At 47.1% G+C, this 20,073-nt stretch overlaps 1 protein-coding gene across 1 annotated transcript in view; it reads right to left on the reverse strand.

The window, feature by feature from the left end:
* The window catches only part of LOC144161289 (uncharacterized), a 55,558-nt gene that overhangs the window by 19,231 nt on the left and 16,254 nt on the right, over positions 1 to 20,073 (reverse strand). The window contains exons 7-15 of the mRNA XM_077692101.1: positions 19,504 to 19,685; positions 16,952 to 17,066; positions 11,558 to 11,697; positions 5,228 to 5,254; positions 4,998 to 5,106; positions 3,821 to 3,966; positions 868 to 1,003; positions 622 to 761; positions 411 to 546 (exon numbers count right to left, since the gene is read on the reverse strand). Coding sequence (XP_077548227.1) covers positions 411 to 546; positions 622 to 761; positions 868 to 1,003; positions 3,821 to 3,966; positions 4,998 to 5,106; positions 5,228 to 5,254; positions 11,558 to 11,697; positions 16,952 to 17,066; positions 19,504 to 19,685 — 1,131 coding nt within the window. The remainder of the gene's footprint in view (positions 1 to 410; positions 547 to 621; positions 762 to 867; positions 1,004 to 3,820; positions 3,967 to 4,997; positions 5,107 to 5,227; positions 5,255 to 11,557; positions 11,698 to 16,951; positions 17,067 to 19,503; positions 19,686 to 20,073) is intronic.

A 20,073-nucleotide genomic window follows, 5' to 3' on the forward strand; every position in this document is an offset into this window, starting at 1 on the left:
GGCATGGTTATTGGGTCTGCTAATGTAGTACGGTCAAATGTAGTACCAATTGTTCATAATGCTCGCATGCGAATGCGGGCTCTGTTGCTTTTGTGGCTGTCGTATTCCCCACCAGAAAAGTGTAACGTTCCCCGGTAACTTCGCACTGGGGGCTGATTAATCGCTAAATACCACGTTTTAAAACAATGTTTCACTTTTCATTTTTTTTAACGAAAGTGAACGTTTTGCCACTTAGAATGGAACTTTTCTATTCAAATGTGATCAACATCGCCCTAAATGATTCGCCGTTAGCTAACAAGTTCCACTTTTTCGCCGCGATGCAATTTTGAGGTAATACGCTATTTTTTTTTTCTTCCGGAGGCGCTTTCACGTACGCGTAAAAAAATCCGTAGACATAGAGCGGTACTCACGAGCATGATTCTGCTGACGTCATCGTATCCCAGGTCGCCTGCTCGGCGTACTCCTGGAATTCTGAGGTGCACTGGAGGGACTTTGACAGGGCCTTGGGATAATTACACTTGGAATCGACGTCATTAAGCAAGAGGGCTGTAAAATAAAGCAGCACGAATGTAGTCGGTAAAATTTGGCGCTGCAGCTTGCTTCGCGTTGCGGTTTACTCACATGCTGCACTTTCGCATAGGGGCGTCACGTTCCACGTCCAAAAATTTAATATAGCCGATGTGTGCGTGTGAAGTGTAGATTTCGTACAGCCGGTGCTTCGCTCGACGTCGACCATGCAGTGCTGATACTCCGCTAAGTATCTGTCGGGCGAAAATGAAAGAAACAGAAAAGCCAACATGTTGGCGAAGGGACCCTCATCGCGGCTCAGGCGTGAGCCGTGCGCCGTGATTGGTTAATAAATCATACCTGCAGGTCGTCGACGTGACGTAGTACTCCCCCTGTCTCTTCAAATCTTCCATGACTTTGTTATACGAGAGCCCACACAGAAGCATTTTCTTCAGTGCGTCGGGTTGAGCGCAAGTTAACAAGACATTCAGGTCGGCTGTGGAAATAAGTAAAAGAGAACGGCATATTCTTTGCTTCAGTTGAACTTCACCGCAAAGCATTCCGTTGCTGTAGTGAACCGAGTCAAGTTTACGGAAATTTATCACACTATTTTAGGTCCACGCACAGTGTTTACTGGGCACAGCAGCATACTACTCCCTACGTGCAGCTTTCTCTGTAACGTCGTGTAGGAAGTATTTATTGGGCCGTCCTATTTTACGCACTATACGTCGACAGACAGTCCAGCTGTTCTGGAGAAAAATACCCGCCATTGTTTATCTTTTGCCGGGAGGGACATTTTCGAAGCGCTCGCCAGTGCTTCGCTGGCTCGCATCGGCTTCTCTTTGGCTTTCATTACAAGTAGACATGCAAACCCTTACTATCACAACCTCCCCCGCCCCCCACCCCCACCCCATAGTTTGTAAACAAGTGCATAAATGAGCTTTACGTATGCGGCATTTAAATAGAAAGAAAGCTGTCATAACAACACGCGAATGGTAGCATTAACATGCCACAGTGCGTTTTTATGCATGAAATGACGTTTGAGACCCCATGAAATTTCACATTTTCTCTCTTACGTGCACTACTCACCCGCTCGCTATCATGATCTCCCGAACCTTGCTTAGACATCCATATTTATACACGCAAAGCAAAACCATTTTCCCCTTCCGATCGGTTCAGAGCTAAGTGTCCCCGATTTTCCCACTCATATTTTTGATACTCGTATAACTGCCATTCCAGCTCCCTGCCTCACGCGATAAAATTTTATAAAACACACACCGATACACGTACATTGTTTATTGCGAAACTCACTCAACGTACATTTTTGTACATTGACTGAGACTCACTGCCCACGAAGGACCACGCATTTCAGGCGGCGCTGTTACAACAGCCGTAAAAACGACATACTGCTTTGCCTCATTCCCTCAGGCCGGAGTAACAAACAAGCCAATTTTAGCACAAATTGCGCTTAATTACGCTACGTGATTAGGGAATCAGAAGAAAATATGTCAATATCCTATGAACTTCCTGCACTTGCCACATTAATGTCAGAAGGATCCGAATATGCAGATTAGGCAAGTGCCAATTAGACAGGACTGGGGGCATGGGGGTTGGAGTTCACATGCCGTTTTGTTTTAGGGAGAAGAAAATTAAGAAATCAGGTCGTCGAAAAAAAAAAAAAAACTTGCGCGAAACCAACAATTATTTCATGACTGTGACCGCGAGGATTACCAACGGCTGCTTAGGTCCCGAGCAGCTGAGTACGCGTACTATTGAGTTTTTTCTTGTAACAAAGATGAAACTTTCCATGTCGGCGCTTCTCTTAAAGACCGACCTAATATGCGTTAGCTCCGACTTCCTATTATCTCACAAGCATTGTGCGTTCGATTTAGGCCGAATTTGTCCAATTCCAGCCCTATAATTCTGCTGAAGAAGAGGTTAATTGTTCGAAGCAAGAACAACTAAAGAAGGCGCCGTTATACAGGCGCTACGTACGCCCTATTCAGTTTTGTTAAGTTTAGTTAACGACAGCGCTACTTAATTTCCAGGGTCATATTGGACCTCGCCATTTGGCGTAGAGTCAGCCTACTGGTGGCCTATTTTGGCTGCTCACCCCAATACCTAGTGCATTAAAGGAGAGGAAGCAGGCCACGAATTTATCAACGGCGGTAGCATAATTCCAGTTAAAAGAAATGTGTTAGTTGTTTTCATGGTTTCCTCAACGGTACTGGCGGCTCTTGCGGGAACTGAGGATGCGAAAATGGGTTGCTTTTCCCATCACAACGAAGCCTCGGCGAGAAGCTGGAGGAACTGTTTGAACACATTTTCGAAATGCTAGTGCAAGCGCCTACGAGCAAGCATTCTCTGAAATCCTTTTATATGCGACGCGTTTGTCTGGAGGCAGGCGGTTCAGAGGGACGCTAAAGGCTGCACGTAACTGAAAGATCACGCTATTCAAAGCTGTTTCGGCTTGTTTTCGACGGCAATCCATGGTTTGTTTGTTTCGAAACAAATAGCAAAAGCTCTCATTTCGGTCTGTTACTTCCCTCGCATTTTTTGCGTGACGCAAAAGGTTGCGTTACGCATCGTGAAAAGAGATCATTTTCAAAGTTCAAACTGTTTCGAAAAAAAAGGAGGCGCTGCGTTCCGAGGAGAATCAGTAGAAACTACTCGCGTTGTTTCCCATCATGGCGGCTGACTGCCGGACACGTCGTTGGCCGATTTCGCCAGTAATATGAGAGTTTCACCGCTGGTTGTTGTGTAAAGGAGTAACAAGAGACAACAGGTCTCCCTTTCCCTCGCATTATTCTTCTAACGGTAGTTACGCCTACTCGAAACATTGGGCCGAATTCCAAGCTGAAACAATCCTACCAGCAGTTTAGTAAAATAACCTGCTTGGTAACGTTGAAACCCTAAAGTTGGTGCTTTTTTAAAACTTATGTGCTGAGCAGTATTTTCTGCACTGATTTATTTTGCGTTTCCCTGCCTCCGTGTTTGTTTCAGAAAAGTTCTTCGGCAAGCTCTACCAGTCTTTCGCTCCACCATTAAAGATTCCTGATGTCACAAAATGTAACGCGAGAAAGTTAATAGAGGGGGACGTGCGTGTTTTCATGCTTTCGGCATTTTGTGCGTTAATAAGCAAATGCAGCCGCTGCAAGCTCTATATTTGTATTCACGACACTCTAGTCTACCGCTGCAGGCCACTTGGATTTTTCAGCGTAACTTTAGCGCCCATTTAATTAGGTCACCAAGCGTAGCCGTTACGTTTACGTTCATTAGACGCGTGGGAGACTAAGTGAGCGTCACTGCTTACCGTACTGCTGTGTACAGTGTGACCTTATAGAATCAGTCATGAGCTCCGTCTGCATATGCAGCATAGAGTTGAAGGCGTCGTCCGTGAATGTGCACTCGGTGTCTTCTCTTGCTTCCACCAAACATTGCGAAAATGTAGCAAGAGACCTAAGAAGTGAGAACAAAAGACGATTTTTTTTTTCTGTTAGAAGCAGTCGTTGAGTACGCTGGCGTCAATGTACCTTAATCTAGAGCGCACTTCGAATTCAACATAAGAATGGATGCATATCTTTAGTGTGTCACTGGATACGAAAAAAAAATCTAAAGAAAAAGAAATCATCCTCACTGTTCGGCATATATATATATATATATATATATATATATATATATATATATATATATATATATATATATATATATATATATATATATATATATATATATATATATATATATATATATATATATATATATATATATCTCTTCGTCATTCTTATGAAGTATCACGCATATTACAGGTTAGGAACATGAGACAGAACCGCAATATAGTACAGTGGCTATGAACCTCTTATACTTTGACATTTTTCCTAATGGTTCGTAGGGGCTGAAACCTTTTCTGGACTCTTGAAACCGTACTGTTGTACTTTTTTTTTAAATATTGGTTCGACTGAACGTGAAGCTTCGTATTATTTACATTTTTGTGGTGCAATAGTCCATAAGTTGTTGCTGGTAGCCTTGAGGGATTTCGTGGGTCTGTGCTCTTCTGTTCCATGAAATCCCGTTTATTCAAATTCTGGGGTTTTACGCGTAGGAGCTACGCCTGCGCTACGAGGCGCGCCGTAGTGGAGGGGTCCGCATTAACTTTGACTCTTTGAGAGTCTTGAACGTGCGGCGAAATCTCGAGACGATGGTGTTTATAAATAAAATCATCGTCTCGATATCAAAGTCATTGTTTTTCGTTAAATTGTACTTTCTGTATGTATGCCACTATTTCTTTACGACGCCAGCGGAATGTATGCTGCCTGCAAGCAGTGACAGTGGTCAGTGCACCTTTCATGGTGCGAGCCCCATTATTTTACTGTCCTCTAAAAGCGCATATAGTTGCAACGTTAACCTTGAAAATCACTGGGAAGGAAGACAAGGCGAATCGGGAGTAGTCGTGCGATAATTACAAGGCCCAGTCTGCATGTCGCACTCACCGACACTCATCGCCTTTGTTGGACAGCTTATTTTGGAATGTGAGGCTGCATTTGAGGTATTTCTGGAGCAATGTCTTCCTCTTGCACAAGATTGGGACTCCAGCTTCGGCTTAGTTTGCAGGCATGGAGGAAAATAGAATGATATGTTCATTCACCGGGGTGAACTCAGCCGCCGTGCAAAATAACCGCCGTTAATGTCAGCTACTAAATGTGTAATAATATATGAGTACCTTTTTTCTCCGCCAGCGTGTCTTTTTCTGAAATACAACAACAAAAAAACATTTATGGTCATTTGAACATTACCAGTAGCGCTTTTAGTTGTTTTTCCTCCCACGACGCCTGCAGCGGCCAACTGCGCTGTTGTGGAACTCTCGCTGTATCCCTCTCTCACACGTTCCTACGCATTTTCCGTGCTTTGAATTTCGCGAGCCATGAAGCACTATACACAGCAGTTAGGAACTAGAAACCAGCCGTATGAATGGCGTTCATGCTGGAAAGACATACGGTAATGAGCACTGGCCAAGGCTCGCTCATACGTGCCATGGTTTGGCGTGTTAGCTTTCGTGCCCAAAGGAGGTTTCTTGCGGTACTTGCCAGGAAAGCACCCTTTTTAATCGCTCTAAGAAAAAAACACGTGACCGATGCGGGGTGACCATGGTCTGAAGGATGCCTTCTAAAGTTCTAACTCCACGACGTCCGCACTTCTATTCGACAATGGCCTAACTATGCGCTTTGATTCTGTACGACGCTGAAAAACTGCGTTGTGAATACTATTCACGACAGGTCAGGATGATTTATGTGACATAGGTCCGTCATGTAGGAGTAAAAAAAAAGTAATGGTTAGTTTCCTAAGCGCGCCTGATTTGCGTTCGCATTTGTGTCGCCGGCATAAAATAGCCGTACATGCATGACGCGGTTTCAGCACTCTATACGCCTCGAGCGCGGCCTGCAGGGGCGCCACTGAAATCCCCCTAGCGGCCCGTTTCGAAAGCAGGCGCGGGAGTCTCCGTCCTGCTCCCCACTGTCGCCGCTGCTTTTGCGGCATGTTCACGACTGAGATTTAGCGTTTGCGGGCGTTGGAAATCCATGTTTATGTGAAGCAGTCACTCCGTTCGCAAATGGGGTGTCTTTACGAGAGTGTAAATGTTTCTGAAGCGATCTTAGTGTGGTATATTCGGTCTGTATAAACGCCACGTGTGTGTAACAGGCCAGCGTCGCGGAACCGGCGTACGCATGAACCTGATTGCAGTTACACTGCCTTGAATTTACAAGCAGTGTCTCCGTAACCACCGGTTCCTCAGATGTTCATGTCACGGGTATACACTACGATGTAAATGAGTTTCGTGCGCTTAATATTCAGCGGAACACTCATACCTGACAGCACACCAGTTACTTTTGCCAATAATATACCTCACATATTGATCACCACCATTTACAAGCAAGTGTGTGTTAATTCCGGGAATATTCAACGTAAGTACGACGGATCAGCACAAGACAAAGAGTAGTCGTCTTGTCGTGAGGTGAGCGCCCGCAAACATTAATCTGTTACATATATCCTCTGCGAGCAGCGCGCAGACGGGCTTAGAATATAATCGGCGTCCGCAACTAAACGCTTCTTCGAAATATCGTCACAAATGCACAAGGAGCCTGCAGAATAAAGGAGAAACTGAGATCAGAGGGCCTTATCACGTACCACACTCTTCCAACGACACCTTTCATCGCTTGTGAACTGCCTACCCTGTATACTTCCAAAAATGCGTCCGCCGATCGATCAGCTGTTCGTTGAAGTCGAAAAACAAAACGACACTGAACGTGAGATTTGCGTGTGTGATTACTAAAACGTTCATTGCTTGATTCCGCCCCGCATTTGTACACAGCGTCCCCCCCCCTATGTCTCGCGAAATATCAGTGCATTTCGCGTATAGTTGGTCTGGTGAGCCCTACGTGGCTTAAAGAACGTCTTTAGCATGTCAGAAGCTGCACCGTATTTTTTTTTTCATTGCCGTTAGAGCTATTATGTTTCTTCCGCACGTGCACACCATGTATTTTTCTGTTGTTTCATATTAGATTGCCTTGATTCTTGCTAGAAGGCGTGTGTGGGCACATATTTAACGACGTACAGGCTTGGAATACTTAATATTTTTGCATGGTTCTTATTATTATAAATGGCATAAGTTATTGTTCGGGACTGGCTAATCACGTCCCCGAAAAACATTTTTCTGTGACGTATATTTTTGACACGAAGCGGCATTTGTTGTCCACGCTGCAAAATGGAGCCAACCTCTCACGTGCACTGTGCCAGTATCAGGTCTAACGAGGCGACAGTAAAATCCATTTGTGCCTTGCTTATTTGGAGGTGACAGGGGTGATATGCTGCTACCGTCGCCGACGCCCGAAAGAGCGGCGACGATGCGCGCTGAACCGCGTCCTTGGGTAGCTCTTGCAGGCTATCGCATGCTCTACGAAGACGCAGCTGCGTTTTAAGTGACCTAAACGTACTGTTTGCTTATAGACGACACCATAACAAGTTTTTTTAGGGCGCGGAAAGGCGAAAAGAAGCGAAACAGAACCAAAACACTGCACGAGCCCCTATCAGCCACGCAGCGCACATCCCGTCAACGCCGCGGAGAAGCGGCGGCAGGCGGCGCAGCGATCGCGAAGCTCGAGGCGTATAGAGGAAAGGGCTAAGCCATCTTCCCCAAATTATGCTTGGCCGCTTTACAGTTAAAAATGCATACAATACTGCAGCGTCTTGCTTCGCTAAGGAATATGTGGAAAAGCGATAAATAACTTGAGCGGTTGCGCATGTCCATTCTTTCCTTGTACCGATCGACTCTCGCGAGCTTTTCGCAAAATCGCTACATCGCTTCGGATCGCCTGAATCCTCTGAGCTCCTCGTCAAATGCGTGCATTTGCACCAAACTCATTAGGCACATGCATATTGTAGGTATGTAGCCGACACAATGGCAGACCTATTTCGCCGCGCGCGAAACACGGACTGGGATTCCGACACTAGCTCTCTTTGTCTTTTACCATGGTTGAGTTTTTCTTTCTGCTTGATCTGGAAGAATAAAAACCAGGCTGTTTTCGCAGAAGGCTTTCTCAAAAAGGCCGTAGCTTTTAAGAGCTGTCGCTTGCTCCTCTTGCAGCATCTCTGAAGAGCAACGAAACGTTCTGTCTCACACGAGAAGAAGCAGAGGCAGCTTTCTTGACACAACTTTTCTATCAAGTAAGGAAGCCTCTGCCGTATTAACGGTAGTCTGTTGCTAATTACAGGCGATAAAGTAGCTAGACCAATGACCCAGTACTCAGGGGGTGAATAAGTTAGGAGCTGACGGAGTGCAATGTATACATTAGTAGTTTGTTGCCGCTACAGATTTGGAGCAACGCTGATGTCGCGTTAGTCATACCCTTGCGCTGCTTTTGAACTCCCCCTGCAGCTCATACGCCGGCTATGCAGGCTCACGGCGTTTTCTGTTCGCCAAGGGTAAGCAGTATAAAACTTAGCAGCAAGCTATTCTGGAGCACTAGCGCACTTTTTACTGCACTGAAATAAGAACGCACAAATGATCAGAAACCATTGCGCCAAAATGAATATAAATTCAGCATTTGAAATTGGAATTCAAACCGTGATTTCATGTTCGGCTGCAGGACTCCTCAAATGCTCTGTACGTGCGGCGGATTAACAGTGTACAACCACGCACGTACCAAGAGTCACGATACATTTGAAAACGAAATCAAAACCTGTAAGTCACAAAGCGGACATATTCAGTGCGAGTAAAATATGTCCATTTTGCTTACTCTGAGCTTGTATTATTGAACAAATTTGTCGCGTTCGAAGAGCTTTTGGTGCTCACAACGTGTGACGTTAAATTACTGCCTCCGGTATTTGAATTGCAGGTGGGCCAGTGCCAACCGGGATACTAAAGATGTTATACACCACAGCACGCTGCAATAGTGCCCCATTCACCCCCCCCCCCTCCCTTCCCAGCAGCTGCAAAAGGCTCTTTTGGAATCAATGCTATCTCTCATGGCAGCGCCCAGCACGTGTGCTGATAGATAACAGTGCTGTATCAATGAAATCTACGCCAAAATGTTCGTTATGTAAACAGAGAAGGTGACAAAAACAAACGACAGGGAGGGACGCTGCATGCACTGCAACGGATTTATTGCCGGCTCCACCACTGAAAGTATGTTGCTGGACCTGGCGTGTGGAAGCAGGACGTAAAAAAATCAAACTACAGATAAGAAGATTAAACAAAAGTCACGCAAACTTCAAGCGCTAAAGCCCCTTTTCTCCCTGCATTAACAGTCACGTCTCTAGCTGTTCTCAGTGCCGGATATAACGAAACGTACACAGTATGCACTTAGCTTTTGCGGTCGCCCACCTATTTTTCAGACGTCTATTTTTCGGAATGCTTGACAATTCGTACGTTTTCCTGGAAATGTTCAGTAATGTGTCCGTGCTCTTTCGAAAGTTTGTAGTCTGATTGATTATTCGGTCACATTAAACATCCCCGTCCGCTCCCCAAAACCCGTCCTCAACAGTAAAGTTACAGAACGCGAGCTGATAGGCGTGTCCGCAGTTCCTTGTAGCGCAATGAACGTTCCAATTTTCTCTCTAACCATTTCTCTCGTTTCTCTGAGTAATTTCACTGTCCTCCAACCTAGGCGTGTATGTACACTTTGAAAAAACTGTGGTTGATTCCTCTGTCATAGGAATCGGAAAAACGCGAAAGTGAAATGTGCAGCGAAATCTGCAGCTGAGCATGATTTGCGGGTCGGCGGCTGTCTTGTGGGTGTGCTTGGTGAGCGACTTCCTGCTGCCGGGCCGCTTCGGCAAAGGTATACTGGCATCATTTCCGTGACGGATATGACGTGAGTGAAATCTTGGTGCATCCGGGAATAAAGTATTTTCGTGTTAAAAAAAGAGCTGCGCTAACTTTCTGGGAGCCGTACACTGGGCGCCCGCATGCATAAATACAAACGCTGAGGTGCTTATTAGAGAGTTTATTATAGCGTTTTAGCTGTGGCGTTAACGTTTGCGGGCCGCAACCGCAAACGAATAGCGCCTCGTTACGCGACGGTTAGCGTGCATGATAATGCTATGGGTGCGCTAAAGTGGTGCTTTGCGCTATACTAAAATTCTCTATTAACGCGCCTTCCCCTTTGCTTAGCGTCAGCTGTCTTACAGGACAGCAGAGTTCCCAAAGCGGGACCCTGGGCGCAATACACAAACTTTGTTATTGTGCTTGCTTTGCTTGCTTGCTTGCTTCTTACTCTGGTTCCCTTTGGATTTCCTTGGCTCCAATTTGTTTTCTTTCTATTCATGGTTTTATTGCAGCGATACCGGCGAAACGGGCAAGGTCGTAGGAAACAGGGCGACCCAGCGTCGTAATTAAGCCATGTATTTACAGAGCTGGCCTATTTATGCTGTCGAGATACAGCACATCGCGTACGAACAGAAATGATCGGGCTAAACAAAGGCTAAAAGCCAGAATGCTTAAAAAACGAGCGAACGTGGTACTTCATCGCCATAAAGGTAATTCCAAAAGTATAATCTCTCGCCCGACGCGCTGCACAAGTCTGTACCACTTGACCAGCTACCCAATTCACTACTGTTTATTTGTGTACTTTGATAGAATCGACAATAAATTAGTTCTGCTCAGCTCAGCGTCGGCGTTCCCGTTTCACAAATTATTTAGCGCAAGTTCTACAGTAATTTGCAGTACCAACTCGCTTAAATCCGTTTCCTCTCAGTTATTTTGAATTTGAACATCAAGAACATGGTCCTTCCCAATCTTTTTTTTTTTTTGCACGCCTTGTGCATGTCTCTCCTATATCTGCGCACTCTACTTGTAATAAAATCGTTAGCCAGACTTTCATTATAGACCGTATAGGGGCACAAGAACAAAAACTTTGGAAGCATTTATTCAGAAACGTTCGTTGGCAAGGGCCGCCGCCTTACGGAATTGTGTTCCTATAGGTGATATTGTTGCGGTTATCGTCGCATTAAGGACAATATTATTCTTGAAGGACAAGAATGCATTAAGCGCTAAGGGCAAGAACGTCAAACCGACGGACATCAAAGCAAGACGAAGTACGCGGACAACGAGGTTTTAAGCCCCGCATGGGCTAATCGATAAAACAAAACACTTTATGCCTACAATCATCCTGAGCGTTTTGCGCATGCGCTGTTTTACCAGTGCTGCGTTGAGCTGGTACCCGAGGTGCAAAGCGGGCACAATAATCTAATAGAACGCTGTACAAGGTTATCGCTTAGAATCAATTTTTGTCACGTGTGATTTTGCTATGGTGACAGATCAAATTCCCTCTCTGAAAAGCTTAAATTTGAGCGCTAATTTTTTTGCCGTGTTAAATGGACAGGCTATTAAACACACCAGGTGATAAAACTGCTAAAAGAGTGTCCACTTTTATGAAAGCCCCACGAGCGATACTGGTTTAATCAACTAGCCTATTATGTCACAATGCGCCTGTACTGACGCAGCTTTCGCGAGTGCACACGTAAATCGGCGACAAGGTAATCAAAGGAGGCTCGCCTTCCTTTGTGCACTGAGCGGAGTATTTGTCCTGAACCACGCTGGTGAGGTACACGAAGTCGTCCAGCTCTTTCACCTTCATGCTGCAGTTGGTGGACATGCGGGCCTGCTTTACGCAGGAGTCATGCCGGCTCAGGAACCTGTGCGCAACATAACGGAACGACCATGACTCAGGCTTCACCAATCAATCAATCAATCAATCAATCAATCAATCAATCAATCAATCAATCAATCAATCAATCAATCAATCAATCAATCAATCAATCAATCAATCAATAAATCAATAAATCAATAAATCAATCAATCAAGAGTTTATTAACGCACCCAGATACACCAGATAAGCTTTTGTATCTGCGCACAAAAAAATCCCCCCAAGAAAAATGTTTCAGCACAATGTATACAGTACATACGATGAACCTGAACGAAGCTTGCATTATTCAACCTAACACATATAACAAGGTGGAGCTAACAGTTGATTTTTGTCGCGAAATCTTTTGATGGAAGCTACAAAAAAAAAAAAATCTGGTTTTTCACACCGCATGCCGAGAAATAGAAAGCATTTTATTGGGCGAGCTCGTTGCGCAATTAGCCACTTCTTGCCCCGTTGTCGATAACGCCATCTTGGGATGTTACAACTTAGAGCATGTACTTTGCGCACTTACGGGGGGAGTTATACTTAGCGTAATTTACGGTCGAAATGCTATCGCTCTTCAACCCTCCGGTGTGTTGGCACGCAAAAATCTCGGGATAGATGTAATATATATTTAGCTCTCACTCCCTGCCATTGTCTATTCTGCATTCAAAGCATACATTAGAGAACTCCGCTCCAATGTATGTTTTGGAGAGCTCCAATGTATCGGAGAACCTCACCCGGGAGAAAACCCCTATCCACCTTCCCGCAGTATTTTTGTTTTTTTTTTTTTTTTTTTTTTTGCCGCGGTTTTATGGCGGCACTTTTCGAACCCCAATTCAGTTAATAGCCTTCGACTTGGCGTCAAAAACACACGTTGTCAGGATTGGCGGTAATTACGGTAGTTGGCATTATTTTCTGGCGACAGATTGGCTTCTTTTAAGAAAAGTATACCACTAAGAATAACGTTTGCACTATTTTTTTGTCTCACAGAAAGAAGAGGTAGCTGTTTCGAAAAGCAGGAACACCTGCGATACGTCGCCCAATGCGGCTTGATCACGGCGGGAGGAGCGTAAACTTTCAGTTGCGAACATTCACGTCCGGCGAGGATGCGATAGGAAGCGCTGATCCCCAGGGGACCTTGGGGACTTAATCGAATTATTTAAAATGCAGTGATTTGGCTGAGCTTGTGCGCACCGTTGCCAATATTTCGGAACACTTGGCGTACGCTTGGAGGGGACCGAAGGGGCCGCCCCCCCCCCCCCCCCCTCTGAAGTTTTCGATTGCTGGGGGGGGGATAAGGCCACTAGCGTCTACTATTATTAAGTGATCACTACCGATAAGAGAGAGAGAGAGAGAGAGAGAGAGAGAGAGAGAAAAAAATATTTTAATTTCTCCAGCAGAGGCTGATGTGCGGGCCTCGTTCAGTGGAAGGCGTCCTTAGTACGGGATGCCTTGAATTCGGCTGGCCGTCCGTGCTCGGGTCACCAATTTAAAGGAGCCATGAAGAGAAAACACAAGTTTGGTTCATTCGAAAGATTGCCTCGTTAGAACCATAACGACACCACTTATAACGCAAACTTCGCTCAAATAAGCTACATAATTAGGAAAAAAGGAAATGACCATGTGACCCACCAGCTCATTTTCCGCAACAGAACCCGTGATGTCACTTGGGAATGCTCTGCGATTGGCGGAGGCCGGCAAAAGCAAACGCATGTTAGGCAGGGCTTACAGCTTGCATAGCGAGCTAAATGCCCGTGAAACATACTGCACATTCTTTTTATGACAAAGAACGGTGGAGTAAACGGTTGAAGTTCCGAACGAACTCGCAAGCGTGTGCGCCAATGCGTACGAAACTAGCGCGCCGGCCGATCTCGACATCTCGCCGTCGCGCAGACGAATTTTCGGGTTCGAGGCTCTTCGGGGCCAACGAACCGTTCCAGCAAGCACAGCCGCGACCTTGCTTCGTATCGTAATCCCTTCACAGGAGGTTGGCCGTCATATCGCCAACCAGCAAAGGTAAAAATAGAAACGAGGGGAGTAAGGAACAGCAAGAAGCGATGAGATAGTGCCAGTCGTCGCGTAAGTTTCGAATGGTGTTGGCTTGCTGCTGTCGTTACGAGCTCGTTTCCAGTTTACAACCACTGAAAACTTCAGTTTGTTCAGTTACGGCAGGGACCCTTACGTTAGCTCACTCCTGGGACATGCTGGCGCTCGTCGCCGACTTCGTCAAATCGCTCTGACCTTGAGGAAAAAAATGCTGTAAACACCGCGCATTGACGCTCGTATCTTTCTGGTCGAAGCAGAGAGCTCGCGTGAACGGCTTTCCATACACGACACCGGCCAACTGGCATAAGTGATACTGCTACTGAAATTGAACTATTATTAACCGTAATCAAAATACGGCACATACGTACCAGTCTATATTCGTCCGTCGCGACGGGGCTGACGAGGCAGCGGTGCCGACGGCTGGGCGTTCGTCTGTTGTGGCTATCGCGGAATGGTCGCTTTCCCGTCCACCGCGTATCCCACAACTCTTGCCGCTCGTGCACTTAGAAGCATTGAGCGTTTTTGTGGTGTGAGGTTGTTAAATGCAAGCCCGAGCTCCTCGGCGAGAGTTTTGTTCTCCGGATCAGGCGATTCCATGAGTAGGGCTGCGGGTGCACTAGGTTTTACTAGTATTTTTAAAATGGCCGCCGTCTCGATCGACTCCCGCGTGTGGGTGCTATATGGAGTCGACATACTAAGTATCTGTTTCATGGACCGGCTCTATGACGCCATTGTACACGTCACGGAATGTTCAATTTTAGCGGGAGATTTAAAATTTTGGCTTAAATTGCCTTATTTCTCAGTGAATAAAGCATCATTTGCTTCCGGGAAAGCGCTTGGGGTACTATGAAGCACCTAATCTTTCGAATAAAACAAACTTTTGTTTTCTCTTCATGGCTCCTTTAAGCTAGATATCCGGGTCCGGGCTGGCCAGGGAAGCCCTCCACTGCTCGAAGGTTAGGTTGGAAAGGGGGGGCAAGTCGTTGGCACTCCCATATGATGTGGTAGGCGGTGCCAGGCTGGGGACAGTAAGCGCAGAGGGAAGGTTGTTCGGTGGGGAAGAGGAGGTGGAGGCGGGTGGGATGTGGGTAGGTGTTTGTCTGGAGACGCCGCCAAGTTATGGCTTCCTCTCTGGAGAGGCGCCAGTGTGGTGGTGGGAGGCTGCGGCGAGTTTGCTTGTAATGGGAGAGAATCCCTGTGTAGCCGCTCAGTGGGTGGGGTTTTATCTTGTGGGGGTAGACATTGGCCACCGTCGGCAATGGCTCGGTGTATCAAATCGCGAGCCGCGGCATGAGCCGCGTCATCGCCGGGGATGGCGGCGTGTCCGGGAGCCCAGACGATGCAGATATCGGGGGTTGTCGAGCAGTTTTGAAGGATGAGTAGGGCTGATAACGAAATTCGGCCAATCTGGTAGTTTCGGCAGGCTGTCTGTGAATCGGTGAGGAGAGTAACTGGTTGAGAGCGGGAAGTGGCGGCCAGGGCAATGGCTATTTCTTCAGCGACATTGATTGAGGTTGCTGTAGTAGTAGCGGCATTGATGCATTGGCCAATATGTGTCACTACACAGGCTACGTGGCCGGCTTGTGCAGGGTAGGGGGTAGCATCGGTGTACAGGGCGCGGGGGTCGTTCCCGTATCGCGCAGTAAGGGCTCGAGCCCGAGAAGTCCGGCGGCCAATGTGGTAGTTGGCGCGCATATTTCGAGGGATTGGGGCCACTCGGATGCAATCTCGCAGGGCTAGAGGGATCCGATAAACATTGTCGTGTCGCAAGCTACGCACCAACCATAGGAAGCTGCTATACATACTCTCACCGTGACGATCAATGATTTTGTAATTTCACGGGGAAAAAGTAACAAAAGAATCAGAAAGCTACATCGCGCACGGTATAAGCCCGATGGTTTTTTTTTTTTCATCAGCAAAACGGCACTTCAAATTCTTAAGAATACTGCCCACATACCTGAAACGCGGCTCATCTGGATACCTGGTCACGAATCTCTCGAAGGTAATGAGGCGGCTCACGCCGCTGCCCGCACGCTTATACACCGCGCCATTACCATAGAGGGACAAACACCGCTTGTGGCCCCCAAAACAGAACCGCTTGTCAGGTATGCTGACATTCTCATTTACTACCGTCAAGACCGAAGAACCTTCCCGACACCGCATTCCCAGTTAACAAGAGCAGAAGCCACCACCCTTCGAAGACTACAGACAAATAAGTATCCCAACAGAAGCCTACTCCATGCGATTTACCCCACCCAATACCCGCCTACCTGCAATTTCTGTCCAACGCCCGGTACACTGTACCACCGGATTTGGGAGTGCCAGAAGACCCCAGGCCTTGCCCCAATAACCTCCCCCTTCTACAAGCAGTGGGCGAACCGCCTGACGAGCCCTGACCTTGGGATCCAGCGTGAACTGGTGAAGAGGGCCTGGACCGCCAGCCGAGCTCAGGGTATCCCAGAATAGGGAAGCCCCCCCACCGGGCGGGTGCCCTAACATCTGCACCAGCTTGATAAATAAAGATTCATTCATCATCATCATAATCATCATCATCATCATCATCCATTTTAATCAATTTTCCTTTGCCTTTTTTGTTTTTCTTGGTGTGTTGTGTTTCTCCTTTTCCTCCTTTAATGTTCTTACCTTTTCTTTTTGACCCCCCCCCCCCCGAAATGAAATTCTGCGTACGCCACTGTTCCGTAAGCATGCCAAATTCTTTTGAGCTTCATATCCCTCGAGATCAGAAACGGAGTTTATTTCGCGTAAACAACATGATGGTCAGCGGGCGCCGATGCTCGCGGGGCCTTGCTCATGCAGTGATAGGATGCGCTGGAGGCTCGGGAAAATAAAGTAAAACTTACAGACCCATTTTTGAAAGAATGAGAAAAACGAAGCGAGCACTCTTGGCACAAGTTAGCCAGCTTCGCTTCCTCATCTTTTCTTTCGAACAAGTTTCGCTGTCCCCGACACTGTACTATACCCTCGGCCTCATTTACTCGCAGCTCCTTCAAGAAAAGCTGCTTGTTACTTAGGACAAGATTTTTCGGGCTTGTGTATCCTACGCTGAAATAGTGCCCCTTTGTTCACAACAGCACGACAGCTGGCCGTGCGCAAGGCCCCGGCGCACGCGCCGGTAGGACCCATTTTAGCGTAGCCGTATCAATTCGTGAATAGTGTGTGATTGTGCATCGGTGCGTGAAGGCCCGCGTACTCACATACAGGCTTGCTTGGGGTCCTTGGACACGGCAAAACTCGAGAAGAAGTTTACGACGCAGTACGCGAAGAGTTTCACGAGCTTCCTGTACGAGCAGCCGGGTGGAGGCAGGTTCTCTAGAAACGATAGATAAGGGTACTTGGTTTGCATCCCGAGATAAAGAAGCAATCGAATGAAATTCGGGCAAAATGGCGCGCTCAAAATGTTGGCAAGAATCTCAGCACAAAGAGAAAAGACAAGGGACGAGAACGACCAGACAGCAGAAACGTTTCTTGTGCCGGCTAATCCTTCCCTTCCTTTTTAAATGCGGAGCATTTCTTAGGCTCGCCTGGTCCTCCGTCGTTGATGGCGGCGCCGTCCACACGCTCACTGCGCGTGCGCAACTCTCCTCCTTACACCCACAGCTCCGCGATACTACACTATAAAAAAAGAAATAGTTAGCGGCGCCCGGTTTCGATCCCACGACTCTCTGGCCGCAACGGGAGGTACGCGGTGCTCTTCCCACTACGCTACAAATCCGGGACAGGAGCAAGTGCTACGAACGCGCCTTATGTCCTTGACTCATTCAAACTACGTCAAGAAGCTACTGATACAACGAAGGCACGCGAAGCTGAACGTCAACGGAAACGACGAACTGAAAACTTTAGAGGGGGATGCTGAATTTCCCGTGGGAAAGCTGTGGCGGAAAGCGCCACGCGCCTTGCAGCTCAACCAGCCCCGTCCGCAGCGCCTCTGATGCTGATTGTGGCAGGATGCCCCTAGGGATTGGCCAACCAAAGAATCCATCACGAGATAGGTTCGCGTTCAACCACCCTCGTCATCTTCCCGTAGGGGAACCGCCGAAGAAGAAGAAGAACGAGAAGACAAAGCTGCGAAGAGGAAGGCGTGTACATTGCTCTCAGCCGGTGCACCAATGTCAACAACCTTTACCTCACCAAAGCTGACGGAGACTACCGATTCTACCACAGAGACAACATCGACAAGAACATGATGGACGAGTTTCGGGGCCTGGAGAACCACCGCCTACTCGCCGTAACACAACAGCACTTGCGTGCCTTTGCCACCGGCGTGGACCCGGACGCGGAATTCCCTCTGGCGCTAGTAAAAACCAGATCACTCAACATAACGGCAACACAATGGAACCACACGAAACCGCCACGATGCTTCGCATTCTCATCAGGGTTCCCCACGGGAACATGGTGTAATTTTTTTGTGCTAGTTCTCTCGTCGACCGTATGCGGTCAACGTGACTCACGGATGGAACTTAGCAATAAAGCTAGGAGGGGGATGTGGTACTAACGCCTACGCAAGTCTCTCTATAAGGGCGCTGCGGCCAGTAGAAGTCTGCGAATTTCTGACCACTCCCATTATCGCAATTCACTGTAGCGCCACCTTCCTGTCTATCGTAGTAAAGGGGACTCTCTACAGTAGTGGCTCTCAAACAAGGGTCCGCGGGCCCCAGGGGGCCCGCGAGAGCATTTGAGGGCTCCGCGAAGCCACCTGCAAAACTTTCTTCCCGCCATTCTTTCTTACATTTTGCCACAACTTGCTGACAATGCAAAAAGGTGGCTTCGCCGCATGACATATACGTTTAGTTCCTCGGTGTTGCACATATATTTAAACATCTGCTTTTTGCACAACACGCCAGCTATGAAAGTGAAAAAAAAAAAAAAAAGACAGACAGAAAAGGCAGCATATGGGTGTTTAGAAGACTATTCAAGGACAAATTGTTTAACATTAACATACAGAGAAAAGGCAGGACATCGGTGTTCAGAAGGCTATTCAAGAGCAAATAGTATAACATTATGACACGCATCGTAATGAAATTCAGACACAAAAGGCGGCCATTGAATAATGGTGTGGGCCACGCAAGTTACAAGCGCGAATTGTTTGACATTATGGTACCGATCAACACATTTCATGGTGGTATCCCCCATCACTTTCGCAAACCCAAAAGGGGTTCTTGGCTCGCTAATGGCTGAGAACCACTGCTCTACAGGAAAGACCACTTGTAAGTGACCTTTTGTGGTAGGCAGGGCAGACTCTCCTCTGCCCTTTTTTTATACCCGGTTTTTTGGCCCTATTCTAAAAAAAAAAACACTTTTTTCTTCTGCAGAAACAGCGCAACATGGACGAGGACGGAAGAAGTAGACTAGACGAGTGCTGTCTACTTCTTCCGTCCTCGTCCGTGTTGCGCTGTTTCAGATGTGACCTTACCAACTCGCCCAGCTTTCCACCCTTTTACACTTTTTTGTGCAAGAAATTTTAGGGTGAGCAAACTTAGGTCTCGTTTAATCAGTATTACTAGTCATTTTAGTGTGCGTATGCAATCCGTGCAGTTAATCTGGAATGGTTGTTTAGGCTGCAAAGACGGTGTTTATGAACTTGGGTTAACCCTTAAAAATGGGTTCCGTTAAGGAACTTCGCCTCTAAGCGTTTAGCTTGGTTTAAATTAGCCCAATGTTTATTTTACGAGATCACATTGCACTGATTAAAATCACATGTCGTTCTTCGCGTGCGCTTTTACCACCAGAAAATCTCTTCCTTGCTTACGTTTGCTGTACGCCGGATAGATCCCTTGTTTTGTCTTTGGCATGAACTGGCAGGCCGACCTGCTCGAATCCCCAATAAGCATTTCCTGCATAACGACCATTTTTGTGGAGAGGCCGCCGAGGTTTTTGCAGTCGCCGCTCGTTATGATCTCATTTGTGCACTCTTGAAGTTCCTTGATTGCCCTGGCGAGGTAGAAAAAGAAAAGGTTAACGCTTGCTTTCGTATCGGATAAACTTGCAAATATAGGCACGTGTTAAAGATAGATTACGACACACACATGCACGCACACACACGCACACACGCGTACGCACACACACGCACGCACACGCGCGGACACGCACACAGGCACACACACACGCACACATGCACGCACACACACACGCACACACACACACACACATACACGTACGCACACGCACACGCACCACATTCACACGCACACGCAACACACACACACGCACACACACACACACGCACACGCACACGCACTCGCACACAGACACACACGCAAACGCACACACGCACACACCTACTCACAGACGCACACACACCCACACACACACGCGCGCG

The sequence above is a fragment of the Haemaphysalis longicornis genome, unplaced genomic scaffold, assembly GCF_048455015.1.
Source record: "Haemaphysalis longicornis isolate Haplotype H1 unplaced genomic scaffold, Haemaphysalis longicornis Haplotype H1 scaffold_1, whole genome shotgun sequence".
Classification (NCBI taxonomy): Eukaryota; Metazoa; Arthropoda; class Arachnida; order Ixodida; family Ixodidae; genus Haemaphysalis; species Haemaphysalis longicornis.